At 33.3% G+C, this 14,494-nt stretch overlaps 1 protein-coding gene across 1 annotated transcript in view; it reads left to right on the top strand.

Moving 5' to 3' along the window:
* LOC128557109 (receptor-type tyrosine-protein phosphatase kappa-like) overlaps positions 1 to 14,110 on the top strand; it is a 33,325-nt gene extending 19,215 nt beyond the window's left edge. The window contains exons 5-20 of the mRNA XM_053543819.1: positions 29 to 166; positions 878 to 965; positions 1,256 to 1,320; positions 1,574 to 1,610; positions 2,062 to 2,165; positions 2,633 to 2,758; positions 3,805 to 3,953; positions 5,422 to 5,557; positions 5,904 to 6,032; positions 6,387 to 6,489; positions 6,990 to 7,066; positions 7,287 to 7,421; positions 8,613 to 8,738; positions 10,056 to 10,216; positions 10,727 to 10,862; positions 11,245 to 14,110. Of these exons, the coding sequence (XP_053399794.1) occupies positions 29 to 166; positions 878 to 965; positions 1,256 to 1,320; positions 1,574 to 1,610; positions 2,062 to 2,165; positions 2,633 to 2,758; positions 3,805 to 3,953; positions 5,422 to 5,557; positions 5,904 to 6,032; positions 6,387 to 6,489; positions 6,990 to 7,066; positions 7,287 to 7,421; positions 8,613 to 8,738; positions 10,056 to 10,216; positions 10,727 to 10,862; positions 11,245 to 11,328 (1,794 nt within the window). The 3' untranslated portion in view covers positions 11,329 to 14,110. The remainder of the gene's footprint in view (positions 1 to 28; positions 167 to 877; positions 966 to 1,255; positions 1,321 to 1,573; positions 1,611 to 2,061; positions 2,166 to 2,632; positions 2,759 to 3,804; positions 3,954 to 5,421; positions 5,558 to 5,903; positions 6,033 to 6,386; positions 6,490 to 6,989; positions 7,067 to 7,286; positions 7,422 to 8,612; positions 8,739 to 10,055; positions 10,217 to 10,726; positions 10,863 to 11,244) is intronic.
* The last annotated feature ends 384 nt before the right edge of the window (positions 14,111 to 14,494 follow it).

Below are 14,494 nucleotides of genomic sequence, written 5' to 3'. Positions count from 1 at the left end.
AAGACTATAATATATAATTATAACACAGGTTACAGCACAAACAGCATCTGAGGTCGTGGATACATATTACAATGTAGCAGCGGTGAAAAGGCGAAAAATTATGCTCGATCAGTTACCAGATTTTGTATCAAAGAAGACAAATGATGACTTTGCTGACGAATTCCAGGTACATGTGTTTAACAGTAAGAACCAATCCTGTACTGCACATAATTTTCATGTGTTAGAAGTTACAGGAGTATACGTATTCGCAAAACGTATAGACTTTCTGTTACGTTCAGCCGATCCAGCTAATAGTTACTAACTGCAATCGTTCAATGGATGATATTTACATGAGTCTTCATATCTAACTGATCACACAACATCGAATGAAAATAATAATTCCGAGGCCCTGTCGAGTATTTTTGTGATACTTATCAACGAGCTACTTAAATCCAAATTTGAAAGACAAAATTGTATATTCTTTTCATCACATGTAGGTTTTTATTTTGCTGAAATGTCGAAATTCCAACTTATCTTTACCTAATACAGACTAATCATTCGAATAACGTTTCTTTAAGCAACATCATTGCCAAATGTTATTGCACTAGTGTAATATGAAAACTACGACAAAGCCTTTTTTCACTCCTACAGCGCCTTACATTGAGATAGAAGACATACGTCATGATGTTTGCTTCTGTCTTTATGTTATGTTTTATATCGTTAATGTCCTCCCAATATTCACTTAACACTTATGTTGGTGTGAATGATACATTTATGTTAATACATGTATCTTTGTACTTTAAAAACTAATAATAAGCTGTGTAAATTTGCACCTTGCTGATAAGATACCAGAGAGCCGGTCTGTGCTTTTGCATAATATTCATTGATGCTTTTCCAGCAACTGCCGCCTGGACTTATCAAGCCATATGTAGACTCACAGAGGAGAGAAAACATAGCAAAGAATCGTTACAGGGGGATATATCCATGTGCGTAACCTTAATACGAATTTGGTACCAAACCTTGTTTGAAATTCAAGACAATACAAAGTAAATGATATCAAACTAATTCAGAACATATCAATTGTTTTTAATCCAGTTTATTACAGATAAATATGATGAATTTTATCGAAACTAAAGAAAAAGTATGAAGATGTATAATATGATTATTACATATTATTACTATCAAAATAAGTACAAAGTTATAAATCTTTAAAATTAGTACTCGTATGTATAATAAAACGTAACGCTATTTGGCAAATTTACCATTGTTTATTCAGACGATTGCACAAGAATTGTACTTAGAGACTGCAGTTCTGACTATATAAATGCGAGCTATATAGATGTAAGTTAACAGTTATTTTCTAAATCTATGACTTTTTAGTTAAGTACCTACCACTCCGACTCATGCAAAACGATATGATTACAAACTTAGTTTATAAGTAAAAACGTAATCCTAGCTACCAAACATACGACTTTAAGTATATAACATTTTTATTCGATTAAAGGCAAACTAGTAGAATGTTGATACAAGCAAATGCAGCCATGCTCATGCTAGTTTTTATTTCTAAATGATATAGAACAAATTTATATTTAAGGGATATAACAAAAGGAAAGCTTACATCGCGTCGATAGGTAAGTAGCTTGAGAAATGGAAAGTTTACCTTTAATATGTTATCTTAATTTTTGATAGCTGTGTTAAACAAAATTGATTTTAAGTTAGTAGTTTAAATACACACTTTTCAAGTTAATAATTTTATGCTACTTGTCCGTCAGTTTTGTTTGACTGATGAAAATGCATTTAAATATCATTGTTAAATTGATAGTTGATAACTTCGTAAGAAAGAACGGAGTGAACGAAGTAAATATTGTGCACATAATTCCTTTTCACTCAACTGCAGAAAGACTAGACTAAACATACAGTTAATTATTTTGTGTGTGTTAATACATTTGTCGGAAAATAGCTCGTGTGCTAACGTCGTTATGGTTTATCTTCTTAAATTAGGGTTCCTGAATACTGTATTGTTTTATCTTGATTTTCATTCCCCTATTCTGTAAAACATTGTACTAACGATATCCATTGTAGGGCCTACATATAAGTATATGGGAGATATGTCTGCTTTCTGGATAATGGTGTGGCAGGAGAAAGTAGGCAAAATTGTCATGTTGACTAAACTTGATGAAGGAGGGGTAAGATTTCTCATCTTGTATTTCGCTTGTGTACGAAATAATACATATTATCAGCTATTGTTGTCAGATACTTTGATACCCTTTACCTTCGTTTAATTCATTCTAAAACAAAAATTAATACACCCGGTCCTAATCTAAGTATGTAGTACATAAACGCAATCGACATTAAATACTTGAGTTGTATTTCAACTTGGCTTTGGTTACTACAACTTATACGAGACTCCATGTGTTCTTTAGATGTATTTTGATATCAAAACTTCATTCAAAAGTATTAGAAATTGATTATAAAAGTTCGTCTCAGTATAGTTATTATGTCATTTCATGTTCTTTTATAAGGAATTTCCTCATAAACACTTGCACAGTGCTTGAGGACTTCTACAATTTTCTTTACCTCTCATGAACTGACTATAACAAACATATTGCAAAGATATTTATCTAAAATAAGGATCACAACACCTATTTTGCAGGCACCGAAGTGTGACCAATACTGGCCTGAGAAAGGGTTCAGTTTGCTCTATGCCAATATACAAGTCACATGTCAAAGTGAAGAAACCTACGCTGACTACATCATCAGGTCGTTTACTATTCAGAAAGTACGTAGTGCTTTATGATGTTGTTAGTATGATTAAGCTTATGAAATATAGAACTGCTACTGTTTTTAGTTCATAGGTTTCCTTTTGTTAACTTGACACTCACATGACCCAGAGTCTTCAAATTGTAAAGCATGATTTGTTTTAAATGACTCATAATATTTTGGGGTCAGTAAGTCAAACGTCAAGGTCACAGGACTTTAACCTTAAAAACGGTTTCTGTCCAATAACTTGAGAAACACGTGGCCCAAAATATTAATTTTTAGCTTGATTTGGCTCATTAAGTGATGACCCCTATTATTTTGGTGTCCTCAAAAGTTCACAGGGTCCTGAACCTTGAAAAAGGTCCCACTCATTAACTTTACATATTTTATTAGAACTATACGCCCCAGAACCTTCCAACTTAAAAGCATAATTTAGCAAATGAAGTAGATTGTTTTGGGAATCAATACGTCAAAGGTCAAGTTCACCTGAATATTAAAAAATGGTTTCCCCTCGATAACCTGTGAACCACTAGACACAAACTGGGCTTATACGGTAGATGCCGCCTGTTGTTTTTGTGGTCGCTAGGTTATAAGTCAACAAAGGGACCTGAACATTGAAAATTGTTTCTACGGGCAACTTTAGAATAACTTGACAAAGAACCTTTACACTTGGTAGCGTATTTTGGCTTAATAAAATAAAAGACCCCTATTGATTTAGAGACCAGTTAAATCAAAGGATAAGGACAATGGGGCATGAGACTTGAGAACTGTTTTCACTCAGTAACTTCAGAACCACTATACCCAGTATCTTCAAACTTGATACCATAACTGAACGTATGAAGTTGATGACCCTATTGTTTATGAGGTAAGTAAGTCAGAGGTCATATCCATAGTGATTACGGGACTCTTCATAGGGATGAGGAGCATACGTATTTTATGCATACTATTTAAAATATTTAGATGCGTGCTTTTGTCTGTTTGTATAGAAAAATTAAACAGAACGTAATTAGTACTCAAACACGCCGTTTTAAAAGGGTGATATGATATACAAATTAGCAATTTCAGGAGTCGGAGAAAAGGACCAGTTTTCAAGTCCATTTTACTGCGTGGCCAGATAAAGGCACGCCTGATGATGTCACAAGCTTGATAGAATTTCGTCAGAGGGTGAACAGTGTTAAGACTGAACTAGAAGGTCCTATCCTTGTACACTGCAGGTAATCGTATACATTTATTGTACACAATGTTCAGGTATATTTATATATTTTCTGGAGATATTTCTGCTGTGCTCCTATGTGGCCATGATGAAAGGCAATAGTTGATAGTTAAAACAGTCTCATAATCAGACAATATAATTTTGTTTAACTTTGAGTATACCTTAGTGTATGTTGTCTTGCCAAATTAAGTTTAATTTTGTATGTAACACACATTGTTGTGGGTTTGACACCTCGCTTTGGGTATAGAATTATTTTATGTAAGAAAACCCACCCAACTGAATGTCGGTTGCCTTACCGAGGTGCTAGCAAATGCCTGAAATAATGTCCGCCATGTTAGTCTGGCAAGTTGCCATAGTTCCTATAATTGTACCCGACGAATAACGAAGTTGTAAGGTGGGAGGGTATACTGGTTTTAGGTTGCAGTTTGTTATCTGTTTGTCTGTCGGTCTATCTGTCAGTTTGTCTATCTGTCCGTCTGTCTGTAGATGCAGTCTTGTGCGCAGCAACTCTCCTCATCCACTTGACACAATTAATGAAACTGCACACAAGTTATCAGTAACAAAAATAGCTGGGCATGGTGCATGTTTGGTTCATTCAGAAAAAAAATGCGGAGTTACGGACCCTTTTTGTTATAGAATAAAGTAACATAGAGTCTACATATGCAATTTTAATCTCCTGAACCCATGCACAGAATTTAATGAAACTTTATACAAGTGATCAATAGTAACCCTAGTTGTGCATGGTGCATATCAGGTTTTTCAGGAAAAAAATCATTCTGCACAGTCACGCGACTTTGGTTTTTGTTAATATATTATATACAGTCTGCATATGCAATCGTGTGCGCTCCTAATCTCCCGACCCATTGAACACATTTTAATGAAACTTCAGACAAGTGATCAGTACCAACCTTACTTGTTCATGCTGCATGTTAGGTATTTTTTTTTTCAGAAAAAATATTCTGCAGAGTTATGGGACTTTCTTTTTGTTACTATACTAAATACACAGAGTCTATAAATTATGCATACAGTCCATATAATCATGCAATCTTGTGTGCGTCAAATTGCAATATACTGTGCCAGTGCGTGCGGGGGTATATTCATCACCCTCAGTGATAGCTTTAGTTTGTTTTCGGTGTGACGTAAGTTCCAACAAAAATATGTGTGCATTTGATGGTATAAAATTACAACTGTTCTTATTTGTCTTGCAATGGAATGAATATTGCAATAAAGTAATATTCAATAAAACTATTTTGGCGACGTAGTCAAGCACGTAGTAAAGTAATAACTACACAAACTCTAAGAGATCACCACGACTGAATAAATAACACAGGAATTTTTTTATCAATTCTTTTTTAATTAAGAAATATCCATTCTGAAAAAAAAACAGCAATTCAACCGTTGTGTGATTTAGATACGTTCAGGTGTATCAGATAGCAAAACTATAGGTATATCATAAAATACTGTTTCAGTGCTGGTATTGGCAGAACAGGAACGTATATTGCCTTAGATAGCCTGACAGAGGAAGGTGAGGCTGAAGGCGAAGTTGATATATACGCATTTGTAAGGAATATGAGGGAACAGAGGGTTAACATGATGCAAACTGCCGTGAGTGATACTTTAATGGTTGTTATAGCAACTAATGAAGCTTTCCAAAATTTTGATTAATTTACAATTTGTATGGGGTTTTTTTATCCCTGATTTATTATTGCTTACTCCTTCAAAACTCATTTGATTGTTCTTTCAAAAATGTATATCAAAAATAACATATATTTAGATAAGAATTAATTTATGAATATCTGCCATCAATTATGGTTACTCCGATTAATTTACGAACTGTTATTTGCTAGATTTCTTTACCATATTTGGTTTTGTATTGTAGCATCAAATGTTGTTAGTAATATCAATTGTTTGGTCAGAATCACACGTTTGGTTTTTAACCTTGAATAAATAGGAACAATATCAGTACCTTCACAATGCACTGGTACATACATTGACCTTTGATAGCAAGGCTGTCGAGGCTTCGAAATTTGCTGAATATATGAAATCGCTCACAGAGGACCATCTTGGGAAAAAATTTGAGGTAAATACACATTTTACTGATACCCCTATTCGTCGCTGGTAGTATATATGTTATAATATATAAATGCGCAGTATGAGAATGCGGACAGTTGTAGAGCTGCTCTGCACATTTGTAGAATAATTCCAGTAATAGCCGGTAATGTTGTAATTCTTTCAACGCGCAGGCCAGTTCTAGAATATATAAACAGCAATATAGTCTTACACCTTTGCTTCGCAGTCAAACTAAATCAAAAGACGCTATCAATCCTATGGTTTTTCGTTCGTGAAATAGATATTCATATCAATAAAATAACAAAATGTGTGTAAATGCCAAACCGTTAACGTAAATTATGTATGTTTTGATGAATACTTATAGAAACTGCAAGCTTCTGTTGAACAAAGATCCGATGATGAGATAGAAGCTGTTAAAAGGAACATTGCTATGAGAAATAAAAACAGAGACGGTGCTGATATTCCGGGTAAGACAAATTGAAATTTTCTGTGATGAATAGTAAATCGTGTATTGATTTATTTACGACATTTTCAAAATCAGGTATTGGAACAGTAATCACATTGGTAATTTCCGTAATTTCCGTGTTATTACATACAATGTATTCTCATTGGACAGTTAGGCATTTTGGACGCTAATGTAGCTTAACTCGCACATTGTTTTTCACTAAAACCAGCGAATGTCGTAATTATATAAGGTAATATATAGTTTGCTGCCGATTATCATTTCGGGTAAAATAACTTGTGTATATTCATAAATAACATTTCAGCTCAATCTGGACTGGAATAAAGCTTGAACGAAGTCTTATGTTAATGTTTTGACCATTTTAAATGTCTATATTTGAAGTACACAGCACCACTTATGCCACAAAACCTCTGATAAAGACCTGCATTAATTGTGTTTATACGTATCTAAATGATATCTATTTTATATAATAATATTGAAGCAAATATTTTGAAACTATCACAGGAGACCGTTACAGACCAAAACTATATCTCGACAGAAATCCGGGTTCTTCAGATTTCATAAATGCAGTATACGTAAATGTAAGTGCCTTTCATATGTCACACGATTTTTTTATCAATTCATGTCCAATGAGCATTAAATAAGAGTTATAAGACACAACATCGTATTGAATAAATATATTCTGTCATTTCATCATTTTTGACAAAATAAATGATGCAAGTAAACGACTGAAAGTAAAACATTAAGCAAACCTGCTTCTTTCAGAATTAAACGTCTAAAAATGAATAATTGATATTACAGAGTCATAAAGCCATTAATCGTTTCCTGGTGGCACAAACACCTCTACCAGACACAGTTGTTGATTTCCTTGCATTGATTGTTCAGGAGAAGGTTTCATGTATTGTCAGTATGGAAGCAAATGCAGTCGATGACAAGGTAGAATTGCACTTAATAAAAACACACCTAAATGTTTTTGGTCACCTCTCAGTTACACAGGCGCCAATCCCATTTTCGTCATTTGATTATGCATTAATGACAAGTTTCCTGCACATGTTTGCTTAATATTTTCATTTTGATCTGTGCTAAAACGAAATATATCATTTTAACTATTGTGATCGTCAACCGTCCCTCCGACCTTAGGTGGTTTCTAACTTAGACTACTTGATTTAAATGAGAACCTTTTTATTATTTCTTCTTCTACAACACAAATTTGATCTAACCCACTTTTCTCCATACCACATTTGATGTGAATACAATCTAAAAGGAACATCTTCTGAAACAACGCAAAGTAACCTACTTTTCTCCATACCACATTTGATGTGAATACAATCTAAAATGAACATCTTCTGAAACAACGCAAAGTAACCCACTTTTCTCCATACCACATTTGATGTGAATACAATCTAAGAGGAACATCCTTCTGAAACAACGCAAAGTAACCCACTTTTCTACATACCACATTTGATGTGAATACAATCTAAAAGGAACATCCTTCTGAAACAACGCAAAGTAACCCACTTTTCTCCATACCACATTTGATGTGAATACAATCTAAAAGGAATATGCTTCTGAAACAACGCAAAGTAACCCACTTTTCTCCATGCAACATTTGATGTGAATACAATCTAAAAGGAACATCCTTCTAAAACAACGCAACTAAACAAAACAATAGCAGACCCGGTTTGATTGAGTCTGTTCATGAGAAGTAAGGAAATAATACAGCATCTTTCACAAGAATATTTGAGCCGTGCCATGAGAAATCCAACATAGTGGCTTTGCGACCAGCATGGATCCAGACCAGCATCCGCGCAGTCTGATCAGGATCTATGCTGTTCGCTTTTAAAGCCTATTGGAATTGATGAAACTGTTAGCGGACAGCTCTCGATTACACAGGCGCTCAGTCGCAAACCCACTATGTTGGTTTTCTCATGACACGGCTAATATATGATAGTAAAGCTGAATGGAATGGTAATCATTTTGAAGTCATTTTTGATAATAATGGACCGATCCAAGGAGCGAGTCAGGTTTTCATTTACTATCTTTTTTTTTTTCGTATAACGATCTTGATATTTTATTTCATTTTTTGTGTAACGACTTTGAGATTTTGTTACATTTTTCTATTCTCAGACCGTAGGGACGTATACTGTTGATAACCAACAAGTGAAGATTGGAACGTTCACAGTTAAGACTCATCAGAAATTAGACAAAGATCAGTATGTGCTGCGAACACTAAGCATTTCTCATAAAGGAAAAGTAAGTCTTTATATTTCAAAGTCTACCATGATTGTTAAATTTTAGTGTCATTATGGTCAATGAATAAAATCAGATTAACTGCATATGTAAACCGTTATTAAAAACTATTTTGACATGATTCATTAGTTAAAAAATTAGAAAAATATTTCTCGATATTAATCAAACCTCCTTTGTTTTTTCATTACGTCCATCTTTCATTGTCAATGACACGGGTGGTAAACGCGCAACCCAATTCCCGCCGGGAATACGCTTAAAATGGGTTGCGCGACTTCCGGTGCTTGTGTTGCGCGTAAAAATAGACGAAATTGAGAAATGTGAAGTCATGATTTTGCTTCGTATGAGACAAGAATATTTTTTCTCGAAAAAAGGAAAATGCTATTCGACACAAATATGATGATATATCGTATATATAAAATATCTGGTTTGTAATTTATGATTCGGCTCTATTACCACAAAAACTCTGGCGACACGAAGTGTGAAAAAAGTATGAAATCAACAAAAATGGAAGTTTCTGACCTCATATACCTAATCTGAGGACATCTGATGCTTTTTATGATAACTCAACTGTTATATAGTAACGAATATCAAAATTATTTGCTTCAAATCCTGCTTACAGGGACATAATTGACAAAAAATCATCGGGAATGGGGTTGCGCATCGGGAATGGAGTTGCTCGTATACATCATAATGTATATAATGTATACGCGCAACTCCATTACCAGGGCGCAACCCTATTCCCGATTGTTTTTTTGCCAATCTTTCCCCCTAAAGCAACATTTCGTTCAAGTGTATGTAATATTCATGACTGTTATACACGTGTTTGATCATTAGAAGCGTCACATTTCCAGAAAGAAGGCACAAGTTAGAAAATTTGCATTTTTATGATTCCAAACTTTTCTGACAGACCGAGCCAGCAGAGTTTTCATGATATCAGGGCTGATTCTTAAATTAATAATTTCGCATTTCAAACATATGATCTTTATTCATTTTTGTGTCGAATAGCATTTTGCTTTTTTCGAAAACACTCATAAATGTGTCATTATTTACAAAAACAAAAACCCACCTACCTCGATTTTGTATATATTGATGCGCAACACCAGCACCGGAAGTCGCGCAACCCATTTTAAGCGTATTCCCAATGGGAATAGGATTGCGCGTTTACCACCCGTGAATGAGTGTTATACTTATGCAGATAATTTTATTTTGAACAAAACCTTGCACGAGCAAATTACATAAACTTTGACTTGAATTTCACGTTTATGTATATGTGTTCAAGTCTAATATTGTAGCATAATATTGTGATACTTTCTGCTACAGTATGGTAGAGAGGAAGTCACTATCCCACATATTCAGTTTACGCACTGGAATGATACGAAGAACATTCCGGGAGAACCAGCAAAGTTTGTAGAGTTTGTAAAAGATGTAGAACTAACGTACAGAAGTAACGGAGCAAAAGGACCGATACTTGTGCATTGTCTGTGAGTAATAGTCTGTTTAACTTTAAATTTAATGTCAGTGTCTTTATCGTTATAACAAGGGACTTCTTCTAAAGGACTGATATGCATAATTACCATATGAACTTCGCGTGAACTTCGTGCACAGCACTTAAACGTTAAATGCATACGCTAATGATTCATCTAACGTTATATCAAGTGCATTAAATTGATTTTATTAAAATTATAAATTATAAGAATATCTGTGCAGATATGTCTATGTTCGAATATGAAATGTCTATACCATTCAAGAGATTTTTTCATATAAGCATTTCACGAATGTATACACTTTTGTCTACAACTAAATAATTTGATTTATATGATGAGTAGTAACTTAATGTGAAATGCTGATTGCCTAGTATAAACATCTGAAATTATTAGATATTGTTTTTGGCCACTGCCATAAAAAGGTGTATCAATCATTGTCAAATGTTTTGGTTTCATTGATCCATAACTCTGTCCAAACACCAGCATGTAATTTCATTCACTATTTAGCACTGGGGCAGAGAAAAATGGGATATTTTGTGCCGTTTCAATTCTGCTGGAGAAGATACGAATTGACCAAGAAATAAGTATTGTGAACACAATTCGGCAAATCAAATATAGGCGACACAATTCAATACCAAATAAAGTAAGTGAAGTGCGTTGTAATATTTTTCTGTAAGAGTTAACGTCATCATCGTGTATTGTATGTAATACAAACGACCATCTCTTTAAAAAAATTTAAATGTACATATCATTGTCTACTAACTTTTCCATAGGGCCGTTAACGGGTGTTGAAGTGGCCTTTTTAAAAATTCTAATAAATGCTTCTTGGTAGACATATTTTCAGTTATTCATACCTTGACAGTTTATTAAGGGACTAGAGCGACTTTTTGTCATAAGAAGCGTGTGCCCATTGTGATTTATTTTGATATAGTTTTCACAAGAGCGTGTAAACATGAACGTCGATGTTGTTTTCAGAAACGCTGTCGGTGTGCTGGAACAAGTATTTTAAAATTCTTTCATTTCAGGACCAGTACATCTTCTGTCACAAATGTGTAAATGAATATATACGTTCTTTTGATTCCTACTCAAATTTTGAAATGGAAACATAGAGTTCCGCTTATCAAGCGAAAAGGAAAGTATATAGATATGGAAAATAAATTCGATAAACGTTTAACAGTTCAATGTTTAGAAGGATATTGGTTACTGAGTATGGAATGTAGAGACGAAGAGGATATACATCTGTAATCAGTGCTTGATGACAGACTTGTAATTTTGACAACCAGCGGAGACAACCTCGTTTTAGATATCACAACATTACTATTATGATGGCTGTTACATATCTTTTACCTTTCTGTGCGCGGATTAAAAATTGCATTTATTCCTTAACCAGTTGTACATATTTTACCTTATGATATTGTCTAGATTTTAAACTACATTGTATTTCATACTGTTAATGCCACTAAGGATTAATGTGTTCTAATGCCTTATTTAAATTCATGTGTTATACTTCAATGTACACGTTTCATAATTAGGATCATTTTACATTATTATGTTGGAGAACCACATGTTAGACTGGTTATAGACACATATGTTATCCTCTTTAAATAAGTTGTTATTATCACTACTATAATTATCATGATTGTTGCTGCTGTTGTTGCTGCAGTTGTGCAGTTGTTGCTGTTATCGTCATCATTACTATACACAGTGTCGCGTTGAACTTCAAGGAAATTGACGTATATCTGTATAACAATATCATGTACACAATATGTATTTTCCTTAGTTTATACAATAATGACATAAATGTGTCATTTCGACGTTAAGCCTTACAAATAAAAACAACAAAATAAATAATTTTAACATATCTACTCTTCATATTAACACTTACATGTCATGAGTTATAGGTAGAAAATAATGTTTTTGTAGAAATTAAATCAAAGTAATTTAGGTCCTGCATTACAAGTGGTGAAATTTGGATGGTCTAAGTGCTGTTCTGACAGTATGAAACTTTACATCTTACTGAAAATAGCATATTTAGTTAGTACTGCAGGCAGGGATAAACGTCTTAATTTCAGTTTGAGATCGAAATTTATTTTCAAGAATCAATTTACTGAATATGTATACGAAAAATAAAACTCGTAAGAGCATTATTAATGTTTTAAAATATGTCTGTATCGGGAGCGGACAAATTTGTCCGAGTTGTAGAGAAAAGACCAAACACATACGCATCGTAAGTTGATTACATTTACCTAATTTTAGATCTTTATATCATCGAAAAAAATATGGCTATTAAGTAATTCTGTAAAAAACATGTTTAATACTCTAAATTATGTTATACCCATTATCTAATCGTTTATCTTTAATCCAGCAAAATAAATGTTTAATCAGTAACTTTGTAAAGGAATTGCTTTGAAAATCTAACATTAAAAGCAATGTTGACTACCTACTTATCTAAGTTTAGATATTATTATTATAAATAAATGTGACAGAGATTCCCCATCTAATAAAAGTAATGGATATTCAGTTCCAGGACCTTTGTAAAAGGAACTGCTTGTTTTGAAAATCTAACATTAAAAGCAGCGTTGGCTTACAATCATCTAATTTTTTTTATCTTGTTAAATGTGATGGAGTTCCCGTATCCAACAAAATAATGGGTATTCAGTAACGGTTACCATGAATTTGTTTTGAAAATCTAATTGTAAATTGGCTTTTCGACATTAATATATTTCAGCATTTTCGGATTAATTATTGACTTAGTTTTATATTTATAATTTGGTTAAATCCTGATTGAATATGAAATGTCAGCCTCTTATTTTACACAAAGTACAGTTTTGCAGGTCTTTATTCCAGTGAACAACTTAACAAAGCATGAAATCGAAAAAGAACTATAGCATTTTCGTTTGAACTAATTGAACTACTAGAACTCTTAAATGCTTACATAGATTTTATCTTTCAATAAGATTTAAATCTATATTTAAGTGTTGTAATGATATTTATTGAAAGTGTTGCGTAGTAGGTTACAAAGAATGTGCAAGTGGTGAACAGGAAAATATGTTTCTCTCTAATGTAATGGTTAAGCTTACAAATGCAATTAAGACGATATTATGTTATAAAACTTTTGTTTCCTTAAAACTGAATACCATATCATTCTGGCCTGTCTTGCCGGTAATGCGATAGGATTTTTTCTGTAAAAAAAAACAACGAAAATCCTCTACCAGCTATTGCAAATACTTTATCAAGCTGAAAAATAGTTGTTTCAATATATAAACCCTTTCTAATTGAAAGTTATTTTTGCGTAATTGGACGATGGTATACAGCAGTATATGTACTTCGCAGATATTCCAGTCTCAGTAACGGTGAACATTAACATAGTATAGCTTTTACACAAAACTAACCTTGTAACCTTTATATATAATGTCATATAGAGCAAGAGCAACTGTTACTTCTTTATATTTTATAAGATAATGGTCTAAGCTCTGTAGGCTGTTCTCCTTATTCATTTCTTTGTTCTATGTGCCCTTAGGATACAGAATATCACGTTACAGATATTACATAACTGTAAAATTACCAAATACTAAAGGTTAAAGCTTCTAAATCTAATATGCAACGCATTATTTCTAACGTCTGGCAGAAATTGTCTAGTTTCGGTTTGAAGATTTTTAATTTGAATTTACTTCTTTCGATTTGAACTATAGATAATGTAGATAAGAGTTAACTTTCTTGTTTTTTAATCTTTTACTATGTTTTACATCATTTTATAGTTTGAAAAATATGCGTAAAACTTGTATTCAGCGGAAAAGGTGAAAGGAACTTTGAAAAATAATCCCTTCCGTCTTTGTAATATACAAATGTACCTTTAGAATTATTACATTGAAATAAAAGCATGTAAATCAAGCGTTGATTTTGTTTGAATTCAATCCATTAGACTTTATGTATGCATTTCTAAGTGTGTCTCCGGAATTCAGAAATACACTGACGAGATATGAAAACGCAACAAACATATGCCTGAATATTTTTTTATTACAAAAAGCATCACCTTAAAATTTTCAACACATACACATCTCGATACTCTCTACCCATTGTGTTCAAAGGGGGGGGGGGGGGGGGGGGGGGGGGGGGGGTTCAGTTAGTGTCTGCGCAAAATGTTTTTTGATTTTATTTATACTTTGTGGTAATATACCTACAAGTATTAAGTTTCATTAACAAGTGTTACTGTTACCAGTTTTGACTTACTTTTATAGATATTCACATTTAAAGTGGGTGGGGTAATCTGACACG

Source organism: Mercenaria mercenaria, chromosome 5, assembly GCF_021730395.1.
Source record: "Mercenaria mercenaria strain notata chromosome 5, MADL_Memer_1, whole genome shotgun sequence".
Taxonomy (NCBI): domain Eukaryota; kingdom Metazoa; phylum Mollusca; class Bivalvia; order Venerida; family Veneridae; genus Mercenaria; species Mercenaria mercenaria.
This window is presented reverse-complemented; position numbering and strand designations above follow the sequence as displayed.